Source organism: Phascolarctos cinereus, unplaced genomic scaffold (assembly GCF_003287225.1).
Source record: "Phascolarctos cinereus isolate Bilbo 61053 unplaced genomic scaffold, phaCin_HiC Scaffold_726;HRSCAF=1367, whole genome shotgun sequence".
Taxonomy (NCBI): Eukaryota; Metazoa; Chordata; class Mammalia; order Diprotodontia; family Phascolarctidae; genus Phascolarctos; species Phascolarctos cinereus.
This window is the reverse complement of record NW_027556098.1, coordinates 233778602-233802578: the sequence shown is the minus strand read 5'-3', so window position 1 is coordinate 233802578 and position 23977 is coordinate 233778602. Positions and strand designations below refer to the sequence as shown.

At 35.2% G+C, this 23977-nt stretch overlaps 1 protein-coding gene across 1 annotated transcript in view; it reads right to left on the bottom strand.

Annotated features, from left to right (window-relative positions):
- Positions 1 to 23977, bottom strand: part of ACVR1C (activin A receptor type 1C) — a 57602-nt gene that overhangs the window by 10261 nt on the left and 23364 nt on the right. The window contains exons 2-7 of the mRNA XM_021004937.2: positions 15435 to 15680; positions 11828 to 12058; positions 8916 to 9083; positions 7895 to 8051; positions 5223 to 5347; positions 958 to 1088 (exon numbers count right to left, since the gene is read on the bottom strand). Of these exons, the coding sequence (XP_020860596.2) occupies positions 958 to 1088; positions 5223 to 5347; positions 7895 to 8051; positions 8916 to 9083; positions 11828 to 12058; positions 15435 to 15680 (1058 nt within the window). The remainder of the gene's footprint in view (positions 1 to 957; positions 1089 to 5222; positions 5348 to 7894; positions 8052 to 8915; positions 9084 to 11827; positions 12059 to 15434; positions 15681 to 23977) is intronic.

The following is a 23977-nucleotide window of genomic DNA, read 5'->3' as shown; positions in this document are numbered from 1 at the left end:
ACTGAAATCAAGCTGTGATGAACAAACAGTAAACATGGGACTATAATTGGAGTTAAATTAAAATTAAATCATGCACCCAAAAGCAAAAAATAATTCCACCTACACACATAGTTTTTATCCACAGAAAAATGAACTCATTTAAAATTCAAATTTCTGGACTGGAAACTCATGGAGTTCCACTTTTCAACTATTTGATGAGCAAGTCAGGTTGAGGTTCACATACAGCAGTTCAGGTAAAATGTTTAAGATCAAGAAATAAGGGAAACATAAAGATGGGGAAAAAAGTGAGCTTTAAAAAGAGACTCAAACATTCAGCCACATAAAATAATTGCTATAAAATAAGCCATTATGGAGATGTATTGTAGCCATAGTAGCAGTTGTAGTAGGTGGATAGATGGTATAGTGAATACAGTGATGGGCTTCAAGGCAGGAAGACCCAAGTTGAAATCATTCCTCAGACATTTAATAGCTATATGATCCTGAGAAAAAATGCTAATCTCTCTGGGCTTCATTTTCCTCATCCGTAAAATAAAGGTATTGAACTCAATGGCCTCTAAGGTCCCTTTCCATTCAAAATCTATTATTCCAAATTGGGGCAGCTCCAAATCCAGAAAGAAACAATTAGCTCTGAATTATTAAAGGATAAGCAGTTTGTGGATTATCCTTTTCTCTTCTTCGAGAATCACTAAGAATACTTGCTACTTCCACTGGAAGTAGAACCAAAGGAATTAAGGGACTCAGGTTAGATACAAAGGGAAGAAATAGATCAAATATGAGTAGACAAAAGGAACTACAACATGATAGATACCAATTATTCTGAGTAGTGATTCTAGCCATGAGTCATAGGTATTGAAAATCCCTTCTGGACCAATTTTGATTTTAATATTTGCAAAGCAAAGTAATAATAGATGATGATGATGATGATGATGATGATGATGATGATGATGATAGACTTACCTCACAACTTTGCCACTGGTTTGGTATATTTGGTCTATATTTCTGTTCACAAACAACTTTCCTCATGTCCTCTATTGAGGGATCTGAAGGTACCATGTCATAGAAAGGCAATTGGTACTCTTCAGTGATTCCTATGAGAAATTCAAAGAATAAATTGTGATTCTCATTTGAATGACATATAAAGGTAGGTTTTTTAAGATTATCTAAAAGTATCTTCTTAACTTTTATACCATCGTAGTAAACTAGGGAAGACTTAACAAATCATGAATCACAAAGATTCACAACATTTGCAATATCTCAATAAAGATAACTGTTTTTAACACAATTGAAAATAAAATCTTTATTTCAGTAAAATGTACTTCAGAAATGATGAATGATCCCTCAGTTACAGAATTTGTTATAATTACATTAATCCTTCAGTGAATTATGCATGTACCACAATAAATTAGTTCTTTTGCCTAAAGAAACTGTGGACAATCTGATTGTTTCTGGTGTCCAGATGATAGAAGACAACTACACCACCCCATCAAACTAAACATATCCTTTTAGTGATTCTTTTTTAAATTAACTCTTATTCTGAACTTAAACATCAGAAAAGAGCATTCACAGTTACACAGTAGAACACTTGAAATACATTGTATATTAAACCATAAGCCTTCAGTTTGTACTCTTTGCTATTCTTAAAAAAATATAATAAATTCAACATAATACTGTAAAAATTGTCTTACTTGTCTGTTTTTACTCCTGTGCATTAAAAAAAAAGTTTCAATGGTCATCTCTTTTTGACACCGCTATTGCTAATCCACCTCCAATCCTCTCCCTCAATTAAAAAAAAAAGTGGAAAGGAAAAGAAAACTATAACAATCATAGTCAAGAAAAATAAATCCACCTACTAAGGACACCCAAAAATGTATGTCTTTTTCTGCACTATCACCTCTGTCAGCAGGAGGTTGGTCATCATTGGTTGGTCAATACATTGATCAGAGTTCTCAAGTCTTTCAGAGTTGTCCTTTTATAAATTGTTCTCCTGGGTCTGCTCACTGTACTCTGCATCAGTTCATGCTACTCAGGATTCTCTGAAATTGTCTTTTTCATCATTTCTTACTGCATAATAATATCCCACTACATCCAAAAACCACAGTTTATTCAGCAATTCACCAAATGATGGACAACCTCTTTTTTTTATTTTTTCCTGTCTCCACTCTCTTGATTGTGTATGTTCAGTTCTCCTTTGCTTTATTCTAATAAGAATGAGGAGCATTGATTGAGCACTCTTCCCTGCCTCTTCTTTCATATTTGTATGCTCTTCTTCTCACTAACTCTAATTATGAAAAAATAAGTTCCACCCACTCCCCATATACACACCTTCTTGCTCCTTTCTATACTATGTGTTTGTTTTTACCATCATTTCTCTTTCCCCTCCAAAAACCCTCAGAATAGAACCAATCCACCCTCAGATCTTCTATTTTTCTTATTTAAATCCCTCAAACAACCTTTGAAACCATTAAGTTTCTAAAAGGACATTTTTTTCTTCTTTCCTTATTAGAATGTAAGTACTACATTACCTTCAGCCCTTCCCAATCTTCAAATAAATTTACCTTTCTAAGTTTCTTTTGATTCATTGGAAGTTTATTACACTATCTTCTTCTATTGAAGTTCCTAGCCCCCCTTACAATTTCACTGATTTTTTCCCACCAAGCTTCAGCCTTGGATTACTCCCACTACCCATTGCCTTAGCTCCTACACACACGCTGCTGAATGAAGGTGTAGAAAATCACAAGCATTCTGACTGGGTCCACTACAAATTGATGTTACACAGTCTCAACTGAGCTATTACTGCTGCTATGTAATCCCATTGTATCTCCCTCAGCAACTTACTATCTCACTCTCCACAATGGCTCTTCTAAACTTTTTCATCCCTCCTCAAATCTATCATGGCTCTCCCTACCCCAATCCATTCAACTAAGAACTCTGCATATTTTACAGAAAAAAAAGATACTATTTGCTAAGACCCTCTTCCTCATCTCATATCACTCATATGCCTTCTACCACTCCTCCTTCATACATACCTTACTCCTTACCAAGGCAAGCCCCTCTACCTACTCAAATGATCTCATTCTCCCCATCTCCTCCAACAAATTCCCTCCTACCTTCCCTTTTACTGTAGAGGGCAACATCCTATTCCTAGTTTCTCAGATTCTCGACCTAGCGTCATCCTCAACTCCTCAATCTCACCCTCATAACCAATCTGTTGCCAAGACCTATTGATTTCACCTCCACAACATCTCTCAAAAATGCACCCCTTCTCTCCTCTGACACTTTCACCACTCTGGTGCATGCCCGAAGCACCTCATGCCTGCATTATTGTAATAGCTTTCTGGTAGGTCTGCCTGCCTCAAGTCTATCCCCACTCTAGTCCATCCTCCATTAAACTACCAAAGTGACTTTCCTAAAGCACAGGTCTGATCATGTTACTCTCCTACTCAATAAATTTTTGTGACTCCTTAGCACCTCCAGGATCAAATACAAAATCCTCTGTTCATCATTCAAACCCCTTTATAACCTAGTACTCTCCTAACTTTTCGGTCTTCTTACACCTTACCCTCAAACACATACTCTTCATTCCAGATTCTCTCCCTCTTCATCTCTGCATACTGGCTTTCCTAGTTAAGTCTCAACTACAATTCTTTCTTCTACAGGAAGCCTTTCCAATCCCTCTTATTTCTAGTGTCTTCCCTTTCTTATTTATTCCCTATATTTCCTGTGTATAGTTTGCACATATTTATTTGCTTGTGACCTCCCTTATTAAATTGTAAGCTCCTTGAGGGCAGGGAGCCCTTTTTTTGTATCCTAACACTTAGCACAATGCCTGACACACAGTAGGTACTTAATAAATATTGACACTGAAAGTTCTTGGTCTCTTCATCAGGGATGCTTGAAAGTGCCCCCCCATAGTAGTATATTCAGCTTTGTAGGGTAAATAATTCTTGGCTATGTCTTTCACCTCTGGGAATATTGTAAGGAAGATCTCTCATTTGTGTTAGAAGTTTCCAGGTCTCACGTGATCCTAACTTGGTACTTGAACTTCTTTCAGAATGGTTGCAGAGTTTTGTTTTGTTTTTACTGGGCAAGGAAACTGGATTTTGGCTAAGACATTGCTGAGACTATTGCTTTTTGGGTCTCTTTCAAGAGGTGATCAGTAGATTCTTTTTATCTTTATTTTGCCCTTTGATTCTAAGAGATCTAGGCAGTTTTCATTTATGATTTCTTAAAATATAGTATCTAGGTTTTCCTTTGCAGTTGTTTTTATATTAAGTATAGCTCACATTTTCTTCTTTTTTTTCTTCTTTAGATATCATACTAATTTTTTGATGTCTCACAGAGTCACTAATTTCTGTTTCAGAGTTCATTATTTGGATAAGCTTTACCATCTTCTGCTATAAGTTATTTATGGTCCTTCCAATACTTTTGATGATCATTTTTATTTTAAGTTTATAATCTTTTAAAAATGATACTTTTTATTATTTTTTTAATGCGTTTCCTTACTGACTTTACTTCTATGTAAGTGAGCAAAGGAATGGAAGTGTATGGGTAGAGGACAGCATGCCAGTGTCCAGGAAGGGTTGTCAAGCTAATATTTCCTTTATATATGGAAATAAACAAAAACCTTCAAGATATATTTATGTATTATTGTGTACTACAGTTATTGGTATATGTTATATTCCTTTGCCTGTAATCTCTATAATAGCAGGAGCTATATCTTATGTCAACACTTATCTCATTGAGTACATAGTATATCATGCTAAAAAAATAGGTGCTTAATGTTTCTTGAATTGTACTGAATTAGCAATATGTTGTCAAAGGATATTTTGTTCAGTGGGTAGCATCAGTTCAATGTGCCAGGGGAAAAATTTTTTAAATCATAAAATTCTCTTAACTTTTTGTTGTTGGTCAGTTGTTTCAGTCATGCCAATTATCCACAACTCCATTTGGGGTTTTCTTGGCAAAGAAACCACTGGAGTGGTTTGCCATTTCTTTCTCCAATTCATTTTTACAGATGAGGAACTAAGGCAAATAGGGTTAAGTGACTTGGCCAGGGTCACACAGCTAGTAAATATCTGACACCAGATTTGAACTCAGGAAGACAAGTCACCCTGATTCCAAAACCAGTGCTCTATCCACTTCACCACCCAGCTGCCCTAATTTATTTTAAAGGCAGTTATGAAATAATATATCGTAAGACCTAAGAAGTAAAACATAATTACCTCCAATTGAACATCTCCGTGCTATTTCCCAATACACCAGACCAAGGGAATATATGTCAGCACGTTTGAAGGATTCAAAAATATTCATGTTCATTGTATCATCAAGCACCTCAGGAGCCATATACCTTTGAAAGGAATATATATTTTACATTCTACACATGCACTTTCTAGAAGTTCAGTAAAATGCTAGTGTGGTTGTGAGCTAATATAATCTTTTCAGAAAACAAAATAGAAATATTGCAATAAATTATTAAGAATCCACAAGAGGTAAGGGGGCACCCATTAATTAAAACTAGCATTTGCTAGTTAAGCACCATGATTCAAGTCTCAGAATCTCCCAATCAGGTAGAGGGTCAGAGAGGACTAGGAAAAGTAATTGTTATTAGTAAAACAAAGTAGCTTTGGTGTTGCAGACACATTCTAGAAAACTCACCCAATCCTAGAGATTAGAACAGGAGTTTTGGTTCAAGGGAAAGGGTAATTCCTCAGGGTTTTGATCAAAGAATCCAGAAGACTTTACTGGAGTTGGCATTAAGGACTAGGGGGCTTCTTGAGTTCTACAAATTTTTATATATCTTCAAGCTTTTAGGACAAGTTCTGAGCCAGATAAATCAGAATCACATTGTCCAATTTAATTTCAAGAGAAAACTGGATCATGGAAATACTAGCAAGCAGAGACTGGGTTTCTGACTCAATGATCTCACTAGAAGAATTATTAAAATAATTTTTAAGATTCCTTAGAATAAAGGATTAATAATTATTTTATTTTAAATAGTAGAAAAGATAGAAGCAATCCATATGACCAATGACTGAGGAATGGGTGAACAAATTGGCATATGCACATACATGCATATAGTATTATACCACAGAAAAGACAAAATGAAGAATGTGAGTATATATGGAAAAAACAGATATTAAGCAATGCGGAGTTAAGAGAGAATAGAATCTAAGCACAGAATGTCATGACAATAAAAAAAATTATAACTATAGTAATAGCAACAAAATGAGAAATAAAAATTGGGGGAAAAGACATCAAAAGGGGACATGGAAACAATATTATTTTTGGTTAAAGTTACCATATTTTTTAGCAAACTCCCAATATCTTAGAGATTGTGGTCAATGTAATGAATACTTTTAATTATGCTGTTTTGTTGATAATTATTAAAAATGGAAAAAAATTAAATTAGCATTCTTTTATTCTTTCTCTTTGATGGAAGGTTTCTTAATGATCTTGTCTGTATGTGAGTGCCAGTGCTGGGTAGAAAGCAGAGAAGCCAGGAGAAGTCATTGCCACAGTATCCCATTTACACGTAGAACTAAACAAATAAGCACCAAAACCACTCTTGCATCTAAAGGCTGGCAGCACCAGATGGGATAACTAGAAATTGACAGGAATGGGGAGTTTGAGTAAGGCTGAAGGTTAGTATAACACCTAAGTTGGATCTAAGAGAGTTCTGTAAAAACCAAAATAATGTGTTACTGACTCAACATTAGTAGTACAAATTACAGCTGGGTGGACCAGAGTATACTCAGTGTTCCAGTATACAAACCAATGACCCAATAAATACATGACAGATAAAAGTTATGCAGACACAGCATCCTCATCCACAAACCCAAACTCACCACACACTCTACTATGCCACCAACATACACCATCTAGAAGCTCTAAGAAGATGACAGCCTTTGGCAGCCAAGAAAACGTGCAACAACACCCTTAGGGGATTATGAATTTCTACCCCACGGGAGTTCACCTGGCGAAGTTGCTTGATTCTGAAGACACCCAAAAGGTTCAATAAGAAGCCAAACTATTGTATTTAGTTTGAAGGGCCTTTAACAACTCATGGAAATGTTTTGTTAGAGTACTTCTAATTTCGAAATATTAAACAGAAGACCCTAAAGTAATACCAATGATTGAACAGAGCTTAGAAGTGGAAAGGAGGGGAAAAGGAACTAGCTGATAATCTAGGATGACTTTATCTTTTGAGTACTGTCATCAAACATAGTCCAGAACACTAAATATTCCTTCATTAAGAAGGCATAGCCAGATAAATGTGTGTAGGTGATTTGTTTGTATTTCTCTTGCTACCTTTACTGTCAATGAGATTATGCACTCCTTGAAAGCAGTGATCACATCTAAGGATATATTATATTACTAAAACATGTATAATTTAGAGTGCTTATATATACAAATGGACTTAATTATACAATGGACAGGCACTGTAGCATTGACATTAGAGAACTGACCTTGAAGCCAGGAAGACATAGATTTAATTCCCACTTCAGACACATACAAGCTGGGTAACCCTAGACAGGTCTTTTAACCTCTATGTGCCTTAGGCAACTCACTGTGCTAATAAATTGCAGAGAAGATGTTGAACTGAATCAGTAAGGGAAATTTCCTCCCCAGCAGTTCCCTATACTAATGAAATCACAGACCCAGTCCCTATACTATCCTAGGATGGTAGTCACATCTAGTCAGGAGGAAATATAGTGGGTTAGAGTGAATTTCTTTCTCTTCAGGGTTTGGGGTAATCCCTGTCTCATCTCCTACTCACAAGGCATTGCATTGAGCTGTTATTCAGATGCACGTGATCTTAACTTTGATGTTCAATAGTCAGATTGTACCTAATTATGGGTAAAAAAATCCCGATCCTCTACGGGATCTGCCCTACCTCTTTGTCCCCACTCTGGGATTTTGAGGGATGTCAATAGTGTTCAGTACTGAATCATGCTTCACAGCTAGTCCTAAGTCTGCAATAGCACAGGCTTCACATTTTTTCACTAAAATATTCTTTGATTTTAGATCTCGATGAGCAATTGCAGGTTTGCCTATGAAGCACAAAGAAAAAAATAAATGTATTTTTCCACATCAGAAAAGAATAATCAATTCAGAATTATTTACAGAATATCCTCTGAACAAAATAATTACCATCGTTATTTCCACATGAGAAAATAGCAAATATTTTAATACAAAAGTCATAAATTCTATTCAGTCCTCAGCAGACACTAAGCAAAAGACTAACAGTAAAGGATCAATAAAAACTTTTCAACTCATACAACTTCTTTCCTCAGACTCTAGCCTTTCCATGTGCATTAAACTTGCATATATCTGTGTTAGGGGGTGGAGAGACTGTAGGAATTATTTAGCTTTGGGGCAGCTAGGTGGTGCAGTGGATAGAGCTCTGGCCTTGGAGTCAGGAGGACCTGAGTTCAAATCTGACCCCAGACACTTGACACTTACTAGCTATGTGACCGTGGGCAAGTTACTTAACCCTGATTGCCTCACCAAAAAGCAAGATAATAATTAAAAATAATAATAGTAATTTAGCTTTGTAATACACTATTTTTTCAGCATCACAAATTACACTCCTAGTTACATTATCCTTCAGTGTATTAAAATTATTTATACATTCTGTGTATAAAACAATTGACTACAAAGGAAAAAGTATATAAAGCAGCCAGAAGGAGCCAACCGGGAATTAATAACTTGCTATGGACATTATAAAAGGTAGAGAAACCTCAAGAATACTTAAGAGCTGATTTCATCATGGAAAAAATGTATCTTTAGGCTCATTTAATAGCCTTAAACAATGCTTAATTCAATGGAGCTTGATGAGGTAAGACATTTTTTTAAAGTGCCACCTATTTCATTCATATCTTTCAGGAAAAAAAAAATCAAAGAGCAAAATATACCTTGTGTTCCAACTATCTCCATATGTAGATGGGCCAGACCACTGGCTACTGAAAGTGCCAATCGGACCATACCATCCACTGTCACTGTATTTCTATTTAAATAGTCATATAAAGAGCCTTGCTCATGGTATTCGGATACAAGCCACAACTGAGTCCAAGTTCCATTATCTAAAAAGAAGAAAAAATATCCTTTTTGGAATAAAAGCCCAAAGCATAATAAAATTAAACTGAATTATGAGCAAAGCCAGGATAATTCTTTCTTTGAAGGTGACACATAAAGCTGTTCATGTACATTCTCTGTACACTTCACCATCACATTACGCAGTAGTGACCTGGTATAAATCCAAACCATGGAACATTCCCTTCTGCCTTCCCCTTATATCATTTCTAGTCTACCAATGACTGCTGGTAGTAACTACCAAGTTGTAGGGGGAAAAAATGCTTGCTCAGTTTATTTGTAGAAGTTTATTCTGCAACGTCAGGTCTATAAATTCGGCCCTAAAGTACTTTCAGCTTTCAAGAAGAAAGGCAATACCAACAATTATAGAAATATACAGTATATGCTTATGCGTAATATTACTGGAGCCAAAACTTTTGTCATTCCTAGTTTCATAGTATTCTTTCACTACATGGTTGCCAACTGAACTGGTTACTTTCTATGATCCTAGTCTCAGAATTCTGGAATTAGTTCAAGCTATAAATTCATAGATTATAATATGTATCTTTTTTCTTTCTAGAAAGATAAATGCCTAAAATTGTTGTGGCTTCTACCTAGTCCATCTGTGTTCTTAAGGAAGGCAGTTCATCCATGGGACCTAAGTCCTGTGCCATCATGGCCTGCTCCATTAAGGAAAGTGGTCAGCTAAAAGACAACCATTCACGACATCAGTGAAGATAATTAAATTATGTGTCTCATCCTAGAGATTACAAAGTTCTGTCCAAGCTATCCTTTCCAATAGATTACCCTGACATTCACTACAAGACAGAGAAATATAGTCTGCCTCCTCCAGCCCCTACCCAAGATTCACCAACATTTTTCAAGAAAGTGTTTGGGAAAATCATTTGTCACTTGAAACCTTGCCATTTACAATGGCTTCTAGAAGTCATGAACATTTGAAATGATATTAGTCTGCCTAAGATTATCCACATAATTTTCTTATTGCTACATTGATAGCTTTGATAAATTAAATTAATTTAATCAATGATACATGTAGAGTACTTTGGAAATCTTAACTCACTATTGAAGTGAGAGTTAGCATTATTATCATTATTATTACTCAGATTCAAGCATGTGGACATTAATGTTCGATCTAAGATTGGGAGAGGAAGGAGGTGACAAGGTACCGTATTCTAGCTGAAGGTTCTTTATTGCACAAAAACACTCCACTAGTTTGGATCAGTTTTTCAAGTATGGAGGTTCTTTTAGAAAAGATATGTTTCTAGCACAATCTAAATTGCCAAATTAGTCCTGAAACTAAATCATTCTCAGCTTTTCCTTGACTCCTACTCACCCCAAATCAAAATTTAGGGGGCACAGAAGGCAGAAACACATAGAAATCATGATGAAGTAAACACAAATGTAGCCACAGCTTAAAACGTGACTAAAACCCTTTTGAAAAACTAGTTTTGAGTCATTATTTCACAATGAAATGAATATGGGGGGGACTGTTAATTTTCTATTATTAAGGATAATGGAAGACAAGGAAAGAATAGATGATTAAAGGTACAGAAAAATTTTAATGGTCCTATTAGTTAAAAATAGTGACAAACTCTCTCTACCTTTCCAATCTTTTTCAAAATTACTATTTTCTTTCTTTCTTTTTTGGAGTGGGAAAAGGGAGAGAGTATGAACCTATGATTTCATCAGTATGAGAAACTCTCCCCAATACAGTTTGGTTATTCTCTGTATTCCTTGAGAGTTGCCCAGGCATTGAGAAGATAATTTGTTTTGGGGCTGGCGGTGAACTCATATCTACCTGACTCCAAGACCAGCTCTCCATATACTATACCATTTGACCTCCTTCACCACTAATTGTATAGTTAGAAGTAATTATATAGTTAAAATAAATGGATTCATTTTCCCTCTCCTTTTTCTCTCCTGGCTGCTAGGGGAGATGCTAAGAAGCTATGAAATAAGGTAAAAATGAAATGACTGTTAAATTTGAATCAGAAGACCTGGATTCAAATTTCTCTTCAGGCACTTACTACCTATGTGCTCCTGGGCAAGTTCCAATTTCTCTGGGCCCTAGTTTACTTCTCTGTAAAATGAAAAAGTTCAACTAGATGGACTCTGAGGTCTCTTCTAGCACTATTATCTAAGATCCTATGAATTAAAAAGCACAAAAGACAAAGAAACAAGACATGGCTAATCTGTCACTTTTGAATAATCAGGATAGGCCAATAGTTTATGAATACTGTAATTAAAAACCATAAGGACTTTTCTTTTCCCTTGCAACTCAGAAAGAAGTTTCAGAGTAGAAATGGTATTAAATGGATTCTAAAACTTTGACCAGCTGTAAACTATGTATTAATACATGCAAAAAAAATCAAAACAATGCAAATTTGAAATGTCACCGTCTTAAATTTTCTTGAAACCCCTCTCACAAAGGTTTGGAGTATTAAGGAGTTAATTTTTATTAAATTCTCCAGGTTCACTAGATAAAAGATGTTCTATAAGTACAAAGTGCAATATTATTACTGTCAAAATGAGTTCACTCAACTACATTTGACTTAAGTTTATTATATTGCTATCAAATATTATCTCTTTGCTATAGGAAAAAAATGTAATTTTTCTTTCATCACACCTATATGAAAAAATTGAACACTTTTCCATTGCATTAAAAATGTGCTTGCTTTCACCAGAAAATACACTAAATATATTTACATAAAATATGAAACTTGGCTAGGAATACCTTTGTTATCAGCAGCAATGAAGCCAAGGATGTTTTCATGTCGTAGCATAACTGTTTGGTAGATTTCTGCCTCACGAAACCAAGACCTTTCATCTCTTGAGGAAAATATTTTCACAGCCACATCTTCCCCACACCACCTGCCATGCCATACTTCACCAAATCTACCTTTTCCTACTATTTCCTGAAGTACAATTGTCCTTGCAATTGTTCTCTGGACCAATAGAGGTAAACCTAAACAAGAAAGAGTTGGAGTTTTTGGTTAAAATAAATATACATTAGAAGATCTAAAATAAACATCATAATTATCATTTTAGCATGAAAAAATAAAATCATATTTAAAAATTTAATAACTTAAATTATTATAATTATTATGCCCAACATTAAATACACTATTTTAATTCAATGTCAAAGTGTACTTAAAAACAATCCCAAAGCATCAAACACAGATTGCTTTTTATGTACTCAAAATTGAATATTTCTCTTCCATAGAACTTAACTTTAAGTGTTCTTCCCCCACCTTTTAAGCGAAAGAGTCTTTCTGCTAGCCTACTTAAAATGATGTCCACCTCTCCTCTATTACCTATCTTACCTAGTCAAGAGAAGCAACCCAAAAGTGAAAATGGGTCACTTTACTAATAACAAGAGTTGAAAGGAATATCAGAAGTCATCTTGAGTCTAATCCATATGCAAAAAAGAAATGCCCACCACACCATACCCAACAAGTTCACCCGATCTCGGCTTGACAGCGCCCAGGAGAAACCCACTGCTTTCCAAGGGAGCCCATTCAAGTTAGGACAGGTCTAACTGACATTGAGCCTGTGTGTAATGTCCATCCATTGAGCTTAGTTATGTCTTATGGTGTCAAGTGGAACAGGTCTAATTCTTTTCATGTGACAGTCCTTTCGATACTTGAGCACAGCTGTGGTATTCCCTGAGTCTTCTTGTCTCCAAACTAAACACACTTAATTCCTTTAACCTAACCTCATATAACATGGATTGATGATTAATCACCATCCTGATAAATCTTCTCTTTTAAAATGCCATGCTTACATGCATCACACAGTAAGAGTTGTTGAAAGAGTACATTGTGAGGTCTTGGAAACCAAAATAATATTATTACAAATCTTAGAAGATGAAGGGCAAAATGCAATATTCAAATCAGGTTACCACTTCAAACTAACAGCAGAGTACAAACTTTGGATGGAGTCCAAGGGAATTTCTTCTGTACTGAAGGTACATAGAATGATTTATTCTTGGAAATTTTACATATTGAATTTATGTGAATTTTGATGATAGAATGGGGACAGCACTTGCCAATACCAGCCTCACATCTCCACCAGATGTAAAAGATCCCTGGCCCTTGCCACTCTGACTCAAATATTCCCCTGTATCTGATCTTTATATTACAGATCTCTTGTGTCTATACCAGGTAAATACAGTCTATAAAGTCAGCTAATCTGGTTCTAAATGATTAATATAGTTCATTGGAGAGATAATGTCTTTAAAATTACTAAACCAATAGGAATGATTTCCAATAGTGAATCAAGATTATTTTTTTTAAATCACATCATAGTCCTTTCTAACAAACCATCCTTATCCTTACCCCTGAAGACCCAGTCAAATACACAAATAAGTTATTAACAATAACAACCATCAGCATTCATATAGTGCTTTTAGATTTGCAAAGTACTTTACAAATATTATCTTCTTTTATTCTCACAGTCCTGGAAGGTAGTGCATTTATCACTCTCAGTTTATAGATGAAGAAATTGAGGCAGAAAGAAGTTAAGTGAATTGTCCAAGGTTATACAGTCAATAAGAATCTGAGACTGAATTTGAGCTACCATCAGCTCTTGTAGGAAGTCTTTCCTAATGCCCCTAGTTGTAGCATTTTGTCTCACTCAAATTATCTTGTATGTATCTCTGTACATATTTTATTCTCCAAACAAGATCTTTGAGGGAAGGCATAATTTCATTTTTGTCTTTGCATAAGGACAGTGCCTTGTACCTAGTAGGCACTTAACAAATTTATGTTAGTAACATTGCATTAACAAATAATACATAATTTCTCATTTAGATAATTGAGGAAAATCAACCTCAAAATGACTAACATGGTGGAATAGCCTATATTTTTATTTTATGGCTCACTAAAACATATAAGCCTTATAGGAAATAACCTTAAAAATTAGTTGCAAACTTTAGGTGCAATGCCCTAATTTACTAAGACAGCTAGCTTCCTGTCCTCTTCCTCCCATTTCCACCCCCATCAGTTTAAGAAAGTATGTGTAACTACTAAAAAGAATTGCAGGACAATATTACCCGGTATATTCAACCAGTAAGTAGAGATAGCAATGCTTAGTAAAGAGGTCAGGTTTTTTTTTTTGAAAGAGTGACCACAAAAATAAACAAATAGTCCTTGTATAAAAAAAAAACCTTAAGAGATTTTACTAAAAAGATATTACTAAAAAGAAATGGACTTTGCTTCTGCTTTTTGGACTATAAGATTTCTGCAGATGCACTTTCTGTGGATGGTTACAGAAGCTGAGTGCTTCCTGCCTGATAGTTAAAAAAATCTACACCTGATACTTCTGCACCATGATGTCATAAGATGGAAAAGCTGCCACCACTTCTAGATGATTTAGAAGCCTTTAGAAAGACAAATCACCTCTTAGAGAAAAGAAGCAGGAAAATCTTAGAAAGCAATTGCCTATAGGCCTCTCAGAAGTATTGAGATTACAAGGGTTCTTAAACTGGGTTATGGGAAATTTTTCAAATAATATTTTGATAATTATTTCAATATAAATTGTTGCTTTGTAATCACATGGGTTTTTTGCATTTAAAGACATTAACCTGAGGTGGGGTCCAAAGGAGTAACACAAAAAAGACTAAGAACTCCTCTAAAAAGACAAACCAATTCTCATGGCAGCCGATAAGAACAGTCAAATTCCCTTTCCTTCCATTGGTAGAGCTGATCTCTCTGACATCTGCTCCCAACAGCAGGTGGAACAAAGGAGTGAGTACAAGCCCAAGTATATTTAATATCAATAGCATAAAGAAGCAAATTTAAGTTCAAGGCTACAATTACAAATGGTAGGAGCAAGGAAGAGGTTACCCACTTTTGCATCTCTGCTCTTATGTGTTTTCTTAGTGGATGACTTGGCACCCACTAACATATTCTCTCTCATCTTTTACAAGCAATACATTAATCTTTTTGTCAAGTCCATAGCCACTAACCCACCATACTTACCATTGCTACAAAAATTTGTTTGAAATTATACCAAAAAGTCTTCAAATTCCTGATATAATTACTAGTTTATTTTAAGTAAATGTCCTGGAACAATCAAAAGGGAAGAGGCTATGCCATAGCATAAAGGATTCTAGGCAAGGAGAGACAGAATAGTCATCTTCAAATATTTGAAGGCTACCATGTGGAAAAGAGATTAAATATTCAGTGAAGTGGTGATGAGACGCAAACTTGGTTCCTAACCATATCATCAATGCTATGGCAGAGATATTGGAAACAAAGGAGAGAAATAGTTATTCCCTAGCATTAGGGGGAAGCATTTTGCTTCTGAGTTTTACTTAGAAATGAGTAACGAGTACATACCAGATCCAGACCCAGATGTAGTCATATCATAAATAAGATCTTTAAGAGTTTTGCCAGCATTTACTAAGTTGCATTCATTTAGTGGTTCTTCCACATTTTGCCTCTTTTTCTTTTTATAAGTGCACTGACGTCTTTGACAGGTACATATAGTCAACACTGCAGCTATGGACAAAAGGCAAACTGGTATGGTAATAATTATGGTCAGCTCCACCGGTCCTAGTTTTTGCAATTTTGGAGATGCTGCAGCTTAAAAAGAAAATGAGAGTGAATCAATCTATTTTAAACATTCTTGAAATAGCAATATAATTTAAAAATATTTTCATGTCTATACCTTGTAAACTAGTCATTCACAAGCCATGGTTCATGAACTTCTATGGGATACAGAGATATGACAAGAAGTCCAGCACATTAAATGACTCAGTAGTGACTCATTAAATGACTCACTAAATGTCTCTAGATAACATTTACTACAATCACTTTATAAAAAGAAAACAAAAACAAGGAAAGAAAACTTTAGACAGACCTGCAAAGAGATATAGAATGACAATATTTTTGGCTTTTTTGCTGTTTATTGATTCAGTTACTTCTACTTTAAATGCTAAGAATTTGTATAAGTTTTTGATTCCTCATTTTTATAGGTTTATTTAGTTATTTGTTTTGGTTAATGGTTATTTTATTTACTTGTTAATTTTTTTTTACAAATAATCTCAGTATAATAAACATATCTGCTCTTTTAAAATAGAACAATTTCTATTTTCAATTGTATATAAATGTTATTATTAACAAACAAATTAAAGGTATTACTGAATTAGAGATAGAAGAGATATGAGAAGTCATCTAATCCAATCACTTCATTTCACAGATATGGAAATGGAGGTCCAGAGATTAAATTCTTTTACTACTTATGTGTCCAAGGTCACAGAGGTAAGAAATATTATAGGTAGAATTTAAACGCATATCCATTGACTCCAAATTCAGCATTGTTTCTTTTATACCACATTGGATGGTGCAAATACTATCATGTGGGAGTCCATCATAGTTAAAATGAGAATTTCATATTAAAAAGGATAGTAAGCTCTGCCATAAATTGTGCATCTTTAAGATTATCTTTACCAAGTGTTATTGGTTCTATAAGTACATAATTTTGCAGGCAACTGAAAAGGTAAATGATGGGGGGAAAAGTATAGACATAGTTATGGAGGTTAGATTAAGGGAAGTGGTAAGCAGAAGGAACAAAATATTTGCTAACCTCCTAAAAGTATCAGATATTGTAGACTGAAGAGAGCACATTTTCTACTTATTAAGAAGTGCTTAATCCCCTTCTTTCACCATTCCTTCTTCCAACAGGTGATACCCATGATATTGTTCATGGAATAAATGCAACTGGTTTGTGTCTTAGGCCCCCAATCTTCCTTCAAGGCCCAATTCACATACGGAACTGCTTTATGGCATTTCCTGCCCATCCCATACACACACACACACACACACACACACACACACACACACACACACACACACACACACACTATTCTCTCCTTCCCCCCCTCATATTATCATAGCTTTTTGACTGGCTCTCTCCCTTGCATATACCATATTCTCCCTTTATAGTAGTTATTTATGTTTCCCTTCCTCAGCTACACCCTCACCCCCCAACCCCACCTACATCACAGTGGAAATAGAACTAGCTTTAGTCTGAAGAACTGGGTTTGAATCCTACCTCTGCCATTGACTACATGTTCAACCATGGCAATGTCATCTCACCTCATTGAGTCTTAGCTTCCTCATACACAAAATGCAGCAGCTGGACATAATGACCTCCTTCAGGTTAAAAACAATAGTCCAATCACAACTGTTTTTTTCAACCCCTGTGCCTTATACGTAGTGAGTGTGCAATAAAAGTTTATTTTGTTTAATTATTAGATGAGAAGCTCATGAGTATTCTCTCTTGTCTTTTACTTCTCACAAAGCATAGGCTTATTCAGAAATTAAGTTCAGTTCCCAACTCTGTCCTGGTTGAACTATGTATTTCTTCAATGTGCAAACCACATTCCCACCTCCTCTCTGGGGTTTGAAAATCCCTCTGGGGTTTTGAAATCCTAATGCTGTGGGAAAGGAGAGAACTGTGGAGGCTACTTATGGATGGATACCCACTCTAATATGTAACAGAAAACATCTACTGTTGGAAACATTCCTTTAGTTCTTTGAAGAAACTAAAGACAAAATAATCCATGGTCATTAATCCATTCCTTTGGATTCTTGTGTGTAGTTTTGGTTTTTGTTTTTTGTTGGGGTTTTTTTTCACTTGGGAGGTAAGAATAGAGGAGTACTTAAATATCATTTAAATGTTTCTCTTGGCTTTTAGATAAAGCATCCCTTTAATTGAAACAGCAAAATGGCAGTTTAAAGAATCCTTACACAGTTGCAAAGAATGCAAGCTGTTCTAAACCTAGAAGACTCTTCTACTGCATATTCATCAATTGGGGTGATTTTAAAATGAAATAGTGTAATAAGCTCTGACAAAGGCTTCCCCAGGTGGGATGCCCTGCTAAAATGACAAGGGTGAGAGGCCTTGAAGCACTGGATTTAGAATCAGAGGACTTGGGCTCAAATCTCTTCTGTCACCTACTATTTGTAAGGCTTTGGAGAACTCTCTGGGCCTCAGTTTCCTCATGTGTAAAAGGAGGGTGTTGGAACTTAATGGCCATTAAGTCCCTTCCAGCTCTAAAGCTGTAATGCTGAATAAAATAATTCACACTGATGTCACACTTTCCTACTGATACTCATCCTGGTATTTATAGCTAATTTTTTTCAGAGTTGATATTAACACCCATTTTATAGACTTCAGATAGACCTATTTAAGAATTTAAAATTTTCACTTCTAAGCAAAGGATAGAAAATGACAAATAATGGGCAAGCAACAGAGTATTTTATTAAAGGACCACTTAACTGGGAAGTATCATCTTTCTACTATACCTGTTTCACGATAGTCAATTTAATACCAAGAAAGCTTTGTCTGAAGGTCAAAGAATGATACCACAAAGGGGTGAAAATGTTGATCATCTTTTATCACTAGTCCCTGAAAACCTTTTAATTCACTTTTTGTCATCCAAATATATCACCAAGAATCTATGCTGTCTTGTTTAGTATATAAAAATGTAAGCATTAAAGTGTCAGCTACTTTGCTTTTTAAAACAGGCATTACCCAGCCAGATTCTCTTATAGCAACATAGTAATAAATCTGATGAACAGATTTTTTAAAGAATTTAACATTTTCAATGTTAATTGAATGTGAAGATAACTGTAGCTTGTTCACCAATATCCACTTCAGAAGATGAAGGAAAATATTCTCACAAGAACACATCTTGCTTTCTGTTGGAAGCCATCCCTTCTCCTCTTCCTATCACTGCAACTTTGGCCTCTGCCCCTTGATCACCTGGGTCCTATAAGTAAGCTTTTACTTTACCTTGTGAAGGCCCACAGTTTTAGCCCACTTCTCTTCCAACTCCTGATGCTATCCAATTTTACGTTAAAATCATACAAAAAAATGTGACAGATGTAACCATAAAGATAACTGTTCAAAAATCTGAGAACTGACAATAAACTAAATTTTTGCAAAGAAAGACAAGTTCAACTAAGGTGCTACTTGTGTAATGAGGACATCCTAAGCAAGGTCTAAACAGAAGAAGAATTCCCTATGAATCAATAACAAGGTTCTCCAAATGTTCTTGTCCCAGGTAATAACTAATTATACTATAATAGCCAAGATATTACAAAATCTCTTCAGCGAAAACCATCATTTCTAAAAAATCAACTTAACCATCCACATTGGAAAAATAAAGTGGACATAAAATGCACCTTGTTCAGTTTATGACAAGCAGATGGATGAGTAGAGCCAACTGCATCAGTATGAGAGACAGATAGGCTAGGTAGATACATAGATAGACTGATAGAGAAAGAGAAGAGAAGAGAAAGGGAAGGGGGAAAAAAGAAGGGAATAGAAGGGAATGGAAATACTATAAATGGACAATGAAGTAGGGCCAGATTTAAAAGAGATTTGGGATGGATCACATTTAGGAAATAATTCAGTGTTTTCAATGCTCCCAAGAAGTTTAATGTCATTAAAAATCTAACAAAAACAAATATTCTTCAATGACACTACATTATTGGAAATCACGGCACAGCACGAACTCAGAAGAATTAAAATTTCTGATGACCCCCGAAAAAATGGAAATATACTAAATGTAACTAAGCTGCAGCAAATTATTAATGGTAAATTGTGCACAAGAAGTAATGAAGGGGCACCAAGACTGGAAAAAGAGGTGGGTTGATCATGGAGTAAAAATAAGAGAAACTATGACATCCTAAGTAATACATTGATATTAAAATAATAAAAGACTTACAGGAAGATATTCCTATGTATAGTACTTTGGGTAGGTACATCAATTGACAATGACATGGATAACTATAAACACATACATACACACACACACACACACACACACACAGAAAAAGATTATGAACAGTATTGTCTCATAAAAGAGAGCCAATTTTTTTAAAAAAAAGTTTAAAAGTTTGGAAGGGGATCTATTAAGAAAATTCATCCCAAAGGCACCAAAAGATTAAGCTAGAAGGAGAACAACAAATAGATGAAAGATTTAAAAAATCTACAAAGATTTTTACAACAAATTCTTTTCATCATCCTGTACAGTGGAACAATCACACCTGAACTCAACATCATGAGCACTGATGTGTTTGTAGAAGTAGAAACTGAACAGAAGAGAGCAAAAATGGGCAAGCAGCTCTACTAGAACAAGTGTTGCCAGAGGAGGTCTATGCTTAAAACCATGTCATTGTAAAGACATGAAAGGACAGACATCCAAAACATATACCAAAGACATAAAAGGAGTGGGAATAAAGCTATACCATATTACTACCCCCAAAAAATGACTAACAAAGCATTACTAACTACCAACCTTCTTCTCTCTATATATATAAACACAGTGTAAGAATAATCCACACATGTTGAAGAAATCCTGATTGAGCGACTTAGAGGGGCAATGGCACACTTTCTCAAATGACATTTCATGATAAACCTCATCTTCACCATCACACATTAGACTGAAGATGTAAGATTCCGCTGTGCTCATTTGCACTTGTGTTTGTTATTATAAAAAAAACCTTTTTATTCAGCTGAGCAAAATACCACCTTAAAGTCTCTTCTCTAACAAGTGTCTGCCATGTATATTTTAAATTATACAATATATCTTGAAATATACAACAAATAAAACCTCATTTGACAATTTGCTTATCACTAATATTGGACCAAACACAAATTTGATATATATTCAAAGACGATCAGCACTATTATGGGGAAGATACAATGTAATCAATAAATCAAGAAACACTGATTAAGTGCTTACTGTGTACCAGGCACTATGCTCATTTGTGAGGACAGAGAGAAACATAAAAATAATTCCTGCCCTTGGTGATCTTAGATTTTATTAGGGGAGACACAAATAAATAGCTAGGCATATATAATATATAGAGAGAATAGATAGAAGGTAATCTCAGAAGCACCAGCATCTGAGGGGACCAGGAAAGATCTCCTGCAGAAGATGGGATCTGAGCTAAGATTTAAAAGGAGCCAGGAAACCTACTAGTTGGAGCTTCAAGGTGTGAGACAGCCAGTGCAAAGGCATGGATGGAAAGGGGAGTAGAACCATATGTGCAAGAGAAAGCAAGTAGGAAGTGGTTGGCTCATAAAGTATATGGAAGGGAGTGAAGTATAGAAGTCTGGAAAAGTAGGAAAGGAACAAGTTATAAAGAGCTTTATGTGCCACATATAATACTTTATATTTGATCCTAGAGGGAGTTACTGGAATTTATTGAGAAGGAGGATGACATGGACAAAACTACACTTTAGGAAAATCACTTTGACTTCTGACTGCAGCATGGATTAGAATGAATACTTTAAGTCAAAACTAAAGATCAAGTGGTCTATGACACACACAAAAGCTTTTGTGTGTGTCATAGACCCCTCTGGTAGTCTGAGAAAACATATGGAACTCTTCTTATGCTGTTTGGTTACCTACATTCATAATTGAAGGAAATACTAAATATCAGTAGAGGTCAATGAAAATAAAGATATAGATCTAGATGTAGATATAGATATAGATGATATAGATATAGATATATTTTTCCATCCAAGTTCAGGGACCCTAAGATCTATTCTTAGGGGTCCATGAATGTTAAGTTAAGAACTCATGCTATAGATAATGAGGTCTTCCAAATGCTTCTATTTATGAATTTCACTATGCTGACTTCATCAGTTTCTCAAACATTTCTGAGCCTCCTGGATGTAATCCAAAACTGCTTAATAGAATTTGGCCTAGTTCCCTACCCAAGAAAAACCAAGTGGATGAAAAATGACTTTTGTCCAAATTATCCATCCATCCATCCATCCGTCCATCCATCCATCCATCCATCCTTCCATCCGCCATCTATCCATCTACACACATATACACATGTGTGGTACCAGTGTTATGGTATTAAGAATGTCATCAAAGAAATGTCTGAGGGAAAAAAAAAGATGGGTTGGTCAGTGACCAGAGCAAAGAATAACCAGTGGAGAGAGTTCCAAGCTTCATTGTACACTCTTTGTATCAAGTGGACATAAGGAAGGCTTCCAACATGCTTAGTCAATATGGATGAGAGTTGCATAGGAAGGTTAGGCTTATGGGAGTTCTAGTTTCATCTTTAGTGAAGAGACTTATATTAATAAGATAAACAACAATTTGAGTATTTGAGAATACCAATAAAGCACATAGGATTAAAAAGGTGTGGAAGGGTAAGATCTGCCCAGGGAAAGGAGTAGACACATTGATAAGATTGTAAATACAGCTAAATATCTAATTAATTTAACCAAATTGGCTGTTCTAATTTGGGAAAATATTTATTGATCTTAATAAGTCTTCTTTTTAATAATTCTAATCAAATTTAGAATGAGAAGTTAAAGGTAAAAACCCACTGTAACAAATACTATTGCTTCTATATTTGTGTTAAAGCTATGTCTGAGTCAAGGTTTAGTTTATCTGATTATTATCTGATTATTACAAATTCTCTAAACCATTTACTCTGGAACATAAAATTATTTCTCTGGCCCCTCAAAGACTACCTGATTGCCTGCTGCACTTATTACAGGATGGGGGGGGGGTAGAGATAGGGAGATTACAGTTGTGCTGAGTTGTAACTATGTTCTTTATAATTGCTTTGTCCCACTATTAAGTACCAATTACCTCTCTACTTCTTTATAACATCAAACCAATCGAATCCATCTCTCCCACCCACCCCCCAACACCTAACCAGCAAAATAACCACCCAAAGAAAGAAGAGAAAGGTGGGAAATATTGAATTGGTGATAATCCTTTGACACCTCTCCCTAAGATCAAAGCATTACCTTTTAATTATTAAAGGACAATAAAGAGGTTTTGAATCAATTCCATTTTATCTCCCACCTGAAAATGTCATTTATTTTAACATTAATTATAGTACATTGGAATGAACGTATGATTAGGATCAAAGGATTTCAGTTGTAATCATTTTGTTTATTTAACCTCTATCTCAGCTGGGGTTTTTTTTTTTTAATAAAATGGGGGGAATAAAACAACACTGGGTATGAAAATGCTCTGAAAAGTATAAAGTTACATATTACTATCATAATAGAATTCTACTATATCAAAACAACTTGGCAATTCCCTAAAGTTCATTATAATGAATTTTATCTGTTCCTCAAAACATAATTATGAATATGCAATCTGTTAACTAAATGTTATCTAATTCTAATGTCTGAAAAGAAACATTCATCTCAAAAAAGAATACCATTAAAGAAAAACCTGAGAAGACAAATGTGAGCTAATGCAGAGTGAAGTGAGCACAACTAGAACATTGTACACCGTAGCAGCAATATTGTAACAATGATCAACTGTGAAAGGCTTAGCTACTCTGATCATTAAAATTATCCCCAACCATTCCAAAGGACTTATGATGAAAAATGCTATCTACCTCTAGAAAGAACTGATGAACTCTGCAGATTGAAGCATATTTTTTCACTTTCTTTTTCTTGTCCCCCCCAAAAAAATGACTAATGTGGAAATATGTTTTGCATATGTATAATAGGTATCCTATTTCTTGCCTCCGTCTCAATGGATGGGGGAGGAGAAAGAAAGAGGGAGAGAATTTGAAATGGAAAACAATTTTTTAAAAAGAGCTAAAAAATAAATTTAATCCTCTCACTCCCACCCCCCAAATTGTTGCTTTTCTATTTCTGCCAGTTATTTTTTGGCATAGGACCAACTGTTGCCTCTGAGTATTTAAGGATTCCTTTCAAATGAATAGGAATGGGGCTGATTCTAAGCTTCAATATTCCTTAAGAGGTGTCAAGAGCTCCCTAATCTTACTCTGCTCTAGCAATCATTAACCCTGGGCCTTTGTACTTCTGAGAGGGAAGCTATAACAATGTTCTATTATTCATTTCACAACAGTCT